At 40.6% G+C, this 10,000-nt stretch overlaps 2 protein-coding genes across 4 annotated transcripts in view; one reads left to right on the top strand and one right to left on the bottom strand.

Moving 5' to 3' along the window:
* The window catches only part of LOC137982377 (peroxidasin homolog), a 21,812-nt gene extending 20,655 nt beyond the window's left edge, over window positions 1-1,157 (bottom strand). The window contains exons 1-2 of one of the 2 annotated variants that reach the window (XM_068829491.1): window positions 850-1,157; window positions 324-683 (exon numbers count right to left, since the gene is read on the bottom strand). In XM_068829491.1, coding sequence (XP_068685592.1) covers window positions 324-683; window positions 850-952 — 463 coding nt within the window. In that variant the 5' untranslated portion in view covers window positions 953-1,157. The remainder of the gene's footprint in view (window positions 1-323; window positions 684-849) is intronic. The other variant, XM_068829492.1, reaches the window with a different exon arrangement.
* Window positions 1-10,000, top strand: part of LOC137982337 (uncharacterized) — a 19,512-nt gene that overhangs the window by 255 nt on the left and 9,257 nt on the right. Inside the window, exons 1-10 of one of the 2 annotated variants that reach the window (XM_068829426.1) lie at window positions 1-8; window positions 3,402-3,466; window positions 4,191-4,550; window positions 4,668-5,219; window positions 5,537-5,872; window positions 6,226-6,366; window positions 6,783-7,024; window positions 8,673-8,778; window positions 9,299-9,559; window positions 9,699-9,956. The exon at window positions 1-8 is cut by the window's left edge and continues 255 nt beyond it. In XM_068829426.1, the coding sequence (XP_068685527.1) occupies window positions 3,412-3,466; window positions 4,191-4,550; window positions 4,668-5,219; window positions 5,537-5,872; window positions 6,226-6,366; window positions 6,783-7,024; window positions 8,673-8,778; window positions 9,299-9,559; window positions 9,699-9,956 (2,311 nt within the window). In that variant the 5' untranslated portion in view covers window positions 1-8; window positions 3,402-3,411. The remainder of the gene's footprint in view (window positions 9-3,401; window positions 3,467-4,190; window positions 4,551-4,667; window positions 5,220-5,536; window positions 5,873-6,225; window positions 6,367-6,782; window positions 7,025-8,672; window positions 8,779-9,298; window positions 9,560-9,698; window positions 9,957-10,000) is intronic. The other variant, XM_068829427.1, reaches the window with a different exon arrangement.

The raw sequence follows: 10,000 nt of genomic DNA, 5'->3' as shown, positions 1-10,000 counted from the left end.
AATTTGAGGTAAGAAAGTTTTGAACTATTGTAAATATGTACATACATGAAAAAAGGAGTAACTGGATCTATGATGGTTAAAGGGAGAACATGGCTGAAATACAAAATCGTGACACCGCTAAAATTTCGAGTGTAGTGATCTCCGCTGCAGTTGTGTAGCAGCTCTCCTCCACTGGCTGTTGTTGCAAAGCTGTGATTTGTTTAGCGATATATATAACGAAAATACCATTAAGTTTTCCCTTTGTCTTAGCACGGACGTTTGAGAATTACTCACTTGGGAACGTTCAGATTATCTACTGATCGATTTAATATAATGATACTTACGTTTAACATCCAAGTTAATCACGCTCGGTGTGGTGAAGAAGCTACTTTGAAATGCGCATTGGTAACGTGTCCGATCTTTAACGGTAACGTTCTTGACCGTCAACGTGCCGTTGGTGATAAAAATGCGCTGTGGATTATCATATATAACCTTGCTTCCCGTTAGTGTGGATTTGATCGCTAACCCAGCCCATTGTTCGCTGTTTACGGGTTCCTCTCTTGTCCATGTTAGCAGATGAAATATATTTGCTTCCTGCTGTTCTTGCGGAGTCAGTTCGTATTCGCAAGGTAGAGAAACCTCTGAACCAACTTCTACGCTAATAACATGGTTTGCTTGCTGTCGAAAGGACCACTGAAATCCCTCTAAAAGGAACGAAAGCAAATAAGCAAAGCAGTCAAACAAGGCGAACTTCTAATGACCTTCGATAGGAAATATTTTAGCGCTATTTCAGCGAAGTTTTACACCACAACAATCTTATCGCGTCAAGATATTCATACAGAAACCTCTTTAAAGTTTGACGCTACTTACCCAACAAAACGAAGCTTTGTATGAGATAAAAAAGCGTGTAAACGGCCTTCATATTGCTGAGTTCAATCCGTCGTTTGCACATGTTTCGGAGTAATTCAGGCATGACAAGCTTTTGTTATTTTCGGAATTTATTTTGGGATCTTAACAACCCTTGATTTCCAAACAACAACAGGTAGGTTTTTCACGATTGACGTCAGCTTCAATTCTTTTGTTACAAGATTGTTGTATCCAAGTGTAGTCAAAATACTTTGGGGCAGAAAATTATCTCGAACTTTCGTTCACCTTTCGTTACATTACAAGTGTTGATACTTCTTGAGACTTATCGTCATGTCGACAGGAAATCGAGAAATGTTCCGGAGTTGATGACGACAGCAAAAGTAGACGGCACCTCTTCCGGCAAAAAGAGCCGTGCCTTACTGCATTAAAAATAAATGCAAACGAAAGGCAAAAGTTTTCCGGTGGGGAAACCCCTGCCTAACTTAGTTACTAATCAATTCATTGAGACAGAAAATCGGTATTAAATGACTCTCCTTGTATTGCGTGCGACTAACCAGGTGCTATTGAAGTGTATCGGAAACTTTTACGACCTTGTGAATCCACTAAAATTATAAATTCTCTTTTGTATGACCCGTCATTAGCTTGCAAATTGAATTCAGCTGACGAGAACAAAATACCGCTATATTTTTTCCCTGAATTTTTGACAAAGGAAAAGGACTCGTTGTCTGCCTTCCGAATTTCGACTAAGGAGGCAGTTATTTGACAAATTTGTTTGAAACATCGCTTCATTTTTGGATAACTATTGTGTTAGGGGTCTGCAAGGTAAAGTTGGAAAAAAAATTCCACAAGATAAAAGAGACAATGAAAAAAGGAACTGGGAATTTGGCAACTGCACGCTAACTATAAGCTTCCTCCTAAAGGAGGCCTACCATCTGCCTTCCAACGAATTTGAATATGCGAACGGTCTCATAATTCTAGTTTTGACGTTGTCAGTGAATTTATCCTCACAGCTGAAACAGTTAGTTGACTCACAACCTTCTTTCTCGAATCTCACCTTCACATAGAATTCTCAAGAGGCTGAGAATTTTCATTATGCCCTTGTTCAGCAGACAACTTTCCATAGACAAACATAATTTAGCATGATGACGTCTTACCAGCTTAGGGTCTTTTATATTCATAAAGACATAGTATGAAGAAAACGCCCGCAGTCATTTTATGATATAGGTTTGCATCACGATACGATTATAATAAGGTCTCGCAAAACATCAGCTGTGGGGGATGAAAGCGTGACAAAGAGCCTTAAGTCCTCGCTGACTTTGGCATGTAGTGTCCGCTTCAATGCTGGATGGTTTCTCTGGGCAAATCGGTTCTGGTTTCCTAGTTGAAAGTTTACCCTTCATATAATAGTTGTGAGGCCGACAACTTCCAGTTTCTAAAATTTCTTTCTTCCCGTGGTTTTAAAGCTTCTATTCCTTATGAAGAGCGTAGTCTGTCACTTCAAAAGCGCACCTTTCCTACCTTTTTCCTTGTTTTGACGTTACATTTTTAATACATCCGGCTTTGAAAGGTAAGCGAACCCAATTTTGGACTTAATTAGCCTTTCGCTCATGATAAATGTAGCTTGTCGTAGTCTTATTTACTTTCTACGTACAACTCGCACTCATAATTCCTTTCTTTTTCAATACATAAACTCTTTACGTGACAACTGAGAAATTTTGGGAAATTTCGGCCTTCCTAAAAAGAAGTTCGAATTTTTTTTAAAGTTACTGTATTCATGTGTTTTTAGTTGCAAATCTCCATGCAATTGAAGATTCATGCAGTATATATAAGTTGTATTTTTTTGTCATAATATCTTGTATGGAGGCATCTAAATTCATTTAGGGAGAACATTGAGAAGTTAAACGAAGCTAACTTCGTTATGAGGTGATAGAAATTATGATGTGGAACAAAATACAACTGAAGACTATAAAAGAATTGATATTGATATTAAATGGCAAGCTAAACATAAGTTTTCTGCGTTTTGGACCCATTCTGAGAAAAATAATAAAATATTCAGGGATCTCAAGAAAAAAAAAGGCAAAAGACACCAACTTGGAAATGCTGTCAACGGATACATCAACCGAAATCTCATGTTGTAGTTTGCGGAGACATAACTTGACTGCTTTTACACCAATTTTAAACCAAACTGAATAAAACCATCACCGAATGCAGTTTAGAATCAAAATTTAGTCGGAAGTTGTCAAAAAAATGTTTCAGGATTTCTGTTTTTGTGCTTTGTTGTGTAAATTGGTTCGTTTACACCGAACGTTCTTGCGCAAAATCGATTATGAAAAAATTTGCGCATTACCTTGCTCTGCTAAATAATATATCTTCGAATCATCATTTATGTGTTCATTTTTTCTACGTTTTTCATCATGATTGGCCAGAGGAATGGATTGCCCTTTGGTTTTTTCGTCACTCAATAAAAAAAATAAAATAAATTGTCGGTGAATATGGAAAAGTTTTCAAAGGCCTTTTAGCATGTTTTGTTTTTTCTCTCTCTTCCTCTCTTTCAGAAACCATGCAATGATTGTGACGGCCTTATGCATCTGGAGACTCTTTTCACTCCTACAACTATCATGTAAGATACATGTTTGTGTCTCGCTTTTTCATATCTACGTACTAAAGCCCATTCGCACCAGCATTATAGTTCTGTTTCAACGTAAAATACCCTAGGCTCGATTTCCGCCGCTCTCTCGTGTCCGGTCCACGTTCCTCCTCGAGGAGCGCGGGCTCGTTTCCCGAACAGCGGCTGGAAATCGAGCCTAAAAATCCCCTTGGAAATGATTTATTCATTGTAATGCAGGATTTCATTTCATGAAAGCCACTAATATTGAGAAACGCGCTTAAATGGATTTGACTCCTTTCACGCAGCAACCATGTTGAGTCCCGAGGGACTAGAACCTTTTGTTTTTGCGCGGTAAAACTCGTTTCCAAACACATGAACTCGAGGCTCGGCCTACGAAATCTATTGTTTCTGGCTAAAATACGCCCCGCGTGATAAGGGTCCATTCTGATATCCAAAGCGAAATGTTTTGCAAGTCTAAGCGTTTGCTAACCATATCCAGCAAAAAGGTAAATGTCAGGGTTAGTGTTATTTTTAGGTTAGAGCAAATGCAGTCGTTTACCTTTACTTGGGGATACGAGCTTGGGGGAAAATTTGTGAGGTTAACAGTCCGAATTCCTAGACACGATTGACGAAGAGCTTAAAGGGACACTTCGTTACGCTCATCAAAATAAGTTGTTTAACTAGTTACATGTATTTCTGGGCATATATCCGTAGTTATCTCTGATTTTTTTCGCAGACTCCCTGAAGTGGAGTATCAAACAACCACAAGATGTGCACCAAGGTTCACCCGCCACCTTAGCATGGACGCTCTTATCACTGACACCGCAAGAAACTTCGGCTGTAAATCAATTTGGTTTCATTCTGTTGGAACGAGAGATGTTCCTCTTCAGCAATCAATGGCAAGTTATGGCAATCAAACGGCTTTATGGTGGAGAGTACGTTGAAATTGGAGCACGCAACACGTTTGATGTTATTCCTGGATCTGACATGACACTGAGGTTGAAGAATGTCACGGACACTGATTTGACTCGATATCGCTGCACCCTGCTCAGCTCTCTTGCAGCGTCCAAGAGCATAATGAAGTTGGAAGTACAAGGTGAAGAGTAGGTTGTTTGTCTTAAAGCAACTTTCCTTTAACGCTCAGTGGAATTTCATCAAAAGGTTTACTGTGGTCTGTAACGTTAGTTTTCCAATTTTGTTCATTTGCCTTTAGATTTCCCTGTAAACGTGCGACTTGTTGGTGGCAGAACTCCCAATAAGGGTCGCGTAGAGGTATACTACAATGGATACTGGGGCACGGTATGTAGCAATGGCTGGGATATTCCAGATGCAATAGTTGTGTGTAGAATGCTAGGATATCTTGGGGCCTGGACCGCAAATTGTTGCTCCGATCATCGAGGAGGGACTGGTCCTGTGTGGCTCAGTCAATTATCCTGTACCGGAAACGAAAAGTCTTTATCGGATTGCGGCCATAGTGACTGGGGAGAGAACAACTGTGATCATAGACAAGATGCAGAGGTTATATGTCACTACCCATCGCAAGAGGACACTTTGCACCATATGAGTACCAAGACAAGTCCAGCCTCATACAGCTCACCGATGACATCAGCTACGATCCCACCTTCTCCATCCAGGACTTTGCAAATAGCCTCCGTTTTCACCACCGATTGGCTGTCTAGCTTGGTCACGGGTGTTGAACCGACTGCACTAAAACCTTCCCCTTCAGGTGCGGTAATGACCTCAGCCATTACTACCTCACCACCAGGTAAGTCAAAAAGTACAAAAATGGGATTTCTTTGATGGGGTGTTCAGATTAGATAACTAAAGGTTCTACCTTTACTCGTTCATTTAGGTTTATCTTTCCATCCTTTGCAGGAGGCAGAAAAGTCTTTTGCCATCTTCCTGAATCCTGCCAGGATCGTTACGTTTTTCTCTTTTAAAGGCGACGATCAAAGCAGTACACTTCTTAACAACACGGGTTGAGTGCCAAGAGTTGGTGGTCCGCTCTGTGATAATTAACAACAATAATTAGGTCAAGTATTCATTTGTGATGTTTTAAATCGTTCCTTGTTCTCTTCACAGATGTATATGTAGAGTTGGTAGATCACCTACATGGACATTTGAACCAAGGCCGCGTGTTTCTTTACTACAACGGCCAATGGGGAAAGATATGTGATGATTCCTGGGACATCCTTGATGCTCATGTTCTGTGTCGCATGTTGGGGTACATACGAGCCGTTGGTCTGGCTAGTTTTGGTGGCGCTAATTCGGGACCAATGTGGTTGGACGACTTAAATTGCACTGGAACCGAACATACGCTAGCAGCTTGTGTTCATGGTGGCTGGAGGATAAGCGACTGTAACCATGGCAAAGATGCCGGGGTGATTTGTGACACCAACCACACAGTTCGAGCAAAAGGTGAGATAAAATCCATTGTAAATCAGGCAAAATACACTAATTTCGAGATTGGTTTAGTTTTTCCGCAGGGAATGCTTTCTTTCGTGCACTGGTTTTATGGCCCAAGTAATCATCGAGAAAACACGGCCCTGTTGTTCCCTTTTATGTAAAGAGATGTACCAAATTTAACAACTAGCCTTCGAGTTAAAATGATATCCGCTTAACACAAGCAGAATAAATATCACTTGACCATTGTTTTTTGGCTCCGAAATCTTGAAGATTCTTCTGCTTGAAACAAAAATGCCATTGTCCTAACGATTTTTCATTATGTCGAGGCTTGTTTTTAACCTTACTTTGTTAATGGTTTGTTTCAGATGCAAGCTGCAACTTTGACACGTGGTATTGTCGTTGGGATAATGGCCCTGGTAGCCCCGCATCCTTTAAGTGGACTCGCCAGTTTGGGCCCACACCATCTATTCACACAGGACCATCGCGGGATCATACCTCTGGAATGGGTACACTAGAGTATTCTGTGTCATGGTCCCTTTTAGAGAGCTCAAGTTCTGCGATTTTGACCAAACGTTTTCAATTATTTTGTGATCGTTCCGACCAATATAACTGTGTTCATAATACGGGTGAATGCCAACATTTTCTGTTGCGTGCTCACGTTTTCAACTTCCAGATTTGCAAAGAAAGGGAAGGAAATGTACATATGTTAAAGATGAAAGTGCAGAGAAATTGTTTCAATTTGTTCATTAAACGCTAATTCGTGTTTGCAAGAATCAGTGTATTGCATTCTAGGAGGGAATCCCGCTTTTTCTGTCATTTATGAACCGCACTGTGATGATCTAGTCCTGGGAGATCGAGAAATACTCCTTCTTCAATTTTTCTGGTTTGGAATTTCAGATGCTAAGCTCGTCTTCCGTTGTAGGGTATTACATCTTCACAGAAGCGTCAGGTCGATTGAATGGTGATGTTGCTAGACTGATCTCACCAAAGATACAAAGCAATGGAAATGCTACATGTATGGTGTTTTATTATCACCTCTATGGACAATCCATGGGAAGCCTGAGAGTTAAAGTTGGAGATCGGGTTTTGTGGCAGATTTCAAGAAACCAAGGGAACAGCTGGTACAAGGCGGCAGTTCCCCTTATCTTTGATGGCATATATACGGTAATGACACCATGAATACTATATTTTTTTGAAAAGGATTTGTTGGTCAATGGGTAGGTGACAACAAACAAATTTATTTCTCAGGAAATGACTCGAAGAATGAACTTGTCCCAAGTCCACTGACCCTTGAACGAACAAGCAACACCACTATAACCACAAGGCCATTGCCCCTATCACGTCGATATAACCGGTTTTTGAATAGGCCATTTTCGAGTTCATTTCTGCCTCCTCTTCAAAGCGAGTCTAAGTGCGAAGTTTTTCTTATGAAAATTAGTTTTCATTCATGTGTAAAGTACAACTAATTATCATCACAAAAACGTCGCACTCAGACTCGCTTTGAAGAGGAGGCAGACATGTACTCGGAAATGGCCTATAGACCATTTTTAAGTTCTGTGCTCATATACAAACACTTTGTACGTAGACTCGCTTTGAAGAGGAGGTAGACATTAACTCGGAAATGGCCTATAGACCATTTTAAAGTTCTGTGCTCAGTTACGACGTTTTTCAATAAAAGTGAGGCTGGAGTTGACCCTGCTTTTAAGTTCTGTGCTCATATACAAACACTTTGTACGTAGACTCGCTTTGAAGAGGAGGTAGACATTAACTCGGAAATGGCCTACAGACCATTTTTAAGTTCTGTGCTCATATACAAACACTTTGTACGTAGACTCGCTTTGAAGAGGAGGTAGACATTAACTCGGAAATGGCCTATAGACCATTTTAAAGTTCTGTGCTCAGTTACGACGTTTTTCAATAAAAGTGAGGCTGGAGTTGACCCTGCTTTTATACAAACCTTGTTGCTTTTCCAATGTAAATCATGTGGGTTGTAATGCTTACGAGTTTCTATTTACATAAGAAAAGCAGAGCAGATTTATAAGCATAACATACAGATTTCGTCAATACAATTCCTTGACTCGGTTGACATACCCTTCAAAGAAGACTCCACGCAGTTTCCTATTAAACGTCAAGACACGGTTCTATCACGCTTCTCACCACTTTTCTTACCACAGTTTCTAAGATACGATGAAAAACGAAAGGAAAATGAAGCTAGTATCATAATACAAAACAACAGACACCCAAGGGAATGATATTTTAATGATACGTACGAAACAGGTTTGAACTTAATAACAAACATGGCGCATTTCTTCCAGGAGGTACTTGTAACCGCGCGAAACTGGATACTAATCTGGCAAACTAAACCGCTGGTTAACAAACTCACTCATCATCCCTGCTACAAAGGTTGTTATCGGGCTGCAGCTCCGGCCACGAGGGTCACTCCACTCAGACCACTCTTGTAATACGGCGGGTCTAAAACACAGGTCACATTCCACAGGTCACTCGTTGCAGGTCATTGTTTTATGTTTTGGAAAGTAACCAAAACCCTCAATTTGGCTAACCCTAGGCCTAAGGTTGGTTTTTAGGCCTAGGGTTAGCCAAATTGAGGGTTTTGGGTGACTTTAAAGAAGGTAAAACAATGACCTGCAACGAGTGACCTGTGGAATGTGACCTGTGTTTTAGACCCGCCGCTTGTAATATTAGAACCTAATCTGTTTAATTTAGTCGTACCAAAAGAATAATCGAGGATGTTCAAGGGACTTTGTATCTTGCAAGAATCATTTTATTCCTGTCTTGCTGTCTATTGATATAGGTAACGTTTGAAAGCGTGATTGGAGCTAGTGCGTTTAGTGATATAGCCGTCGACGATGTTGAATTTCAAGAGAACACAGTGTGTGAGAAAATGGCCGAGTCTTTAGGTACGTAAGAGAGTTCCATTCGTGATAGCAAGCTTGTTTGCACTGATTTCGTTATGAACTGTTATGTCCGCTGAAACTTTGCAATATGCCACCGACAACACCGTACCATTTTTTTTCACTATCGCAACTCTTCTTCTTAATGTGAACATCACTTGGCTTAATTAAATTTGACTTAAGCGTGCAACAAATTGATGATGGTGACGTTGTCTTCATTGAGTTGTCCCAATGCCAGTACTCGTTGGTTCTAACATTTTAAGATCTCTTGCTTGTACTTAAATATTTTATAGGTAATATCAGTATTATCATCTAACCATTCAGGTCGTTTTTACCGTATATCCATATCATCCGCATAGTTTATTTGATGACATATATCTTCCTCTCTACCTGGAAATCCAGTTATTCCTCCTTTAATGACAGCCCCCCCCCCTTCCTAATGACAGCCCCCACTTCCCCATTCTTCTGCAAAATGTCAGCTATAAATTCTTCCTTTCTCTCATGTTGTGTCATGTTGTTTCAACAGCTCCTTCTAAGATCACTTGGATTTCACCAGGAAGAGAAGTTGAAGTTGGTAACAACGCTACCTTTGTGTGCACAGCCACTGGTCGGCCCACTCCTACCGTTCTTTGGAAGAAAACGAATGGCCGGGTTCTAACCATAAGTCGAATCGGAGCTGCCTTCCTAACATTATTCAACGTTACAGAGATAGACAGTGGAATCTACCAGTGTTCAGCGGTCAACGTAGTAGCAAACGATACGAAAACAACTGTGATGAACGTAAAAGGTCAGTAGATGTCCTTAGGCCACCCCCTCTTCGTAGTTACCGTGGCGTCGTCAAGTTTCTTTGATCGGTTATTCTGTACTTTATTTGAAATCATTTATCTTCCTTTTAAGTGGACGTAGCTTCCTTTTCTTTTTCGTAGGAGGACCAAGGGATACCAGTATCATATCCAACGTCTCTTACAATGTGGCTGCTAATGGAGAACATGTTGCTTTGCAATGCTCGTCGAAAGGCTTTCCTCGTCCTGTTTGTCGAATTTACCACAATGGTAAAGAGAAAGGAATCAATGGCAGCGAATATATTGTTCGCAACTTCAACAAACTGGATGAAGGAGAATTTACGTGCAACTGCTCCAATGCAGAGGGTGTCGGCCAAGATAAGTTGACCCTTACTTTGTATGGTGAGTACTGAGAACAACGTTTAAAACCAATGAGAAGACAGGTG

This window comes from Montipora foliosa, chromosome 13 (assembly GCF_036669935.1).
Source record: "Montipora foliosa isolate CH-2021 chromosome 13, ASM3666993v2, whole genome shotgun sequence".
NCBI classification, from domain to species: Eukaryota; Metazoa; Cnidaria; class Anthozoa; order Scleractinia; family Acroporidae; genus Montipora; species Montipora foliosa.
This window is presented reverse-complemented; position numbering and strand designations above follow the sequence as displayed.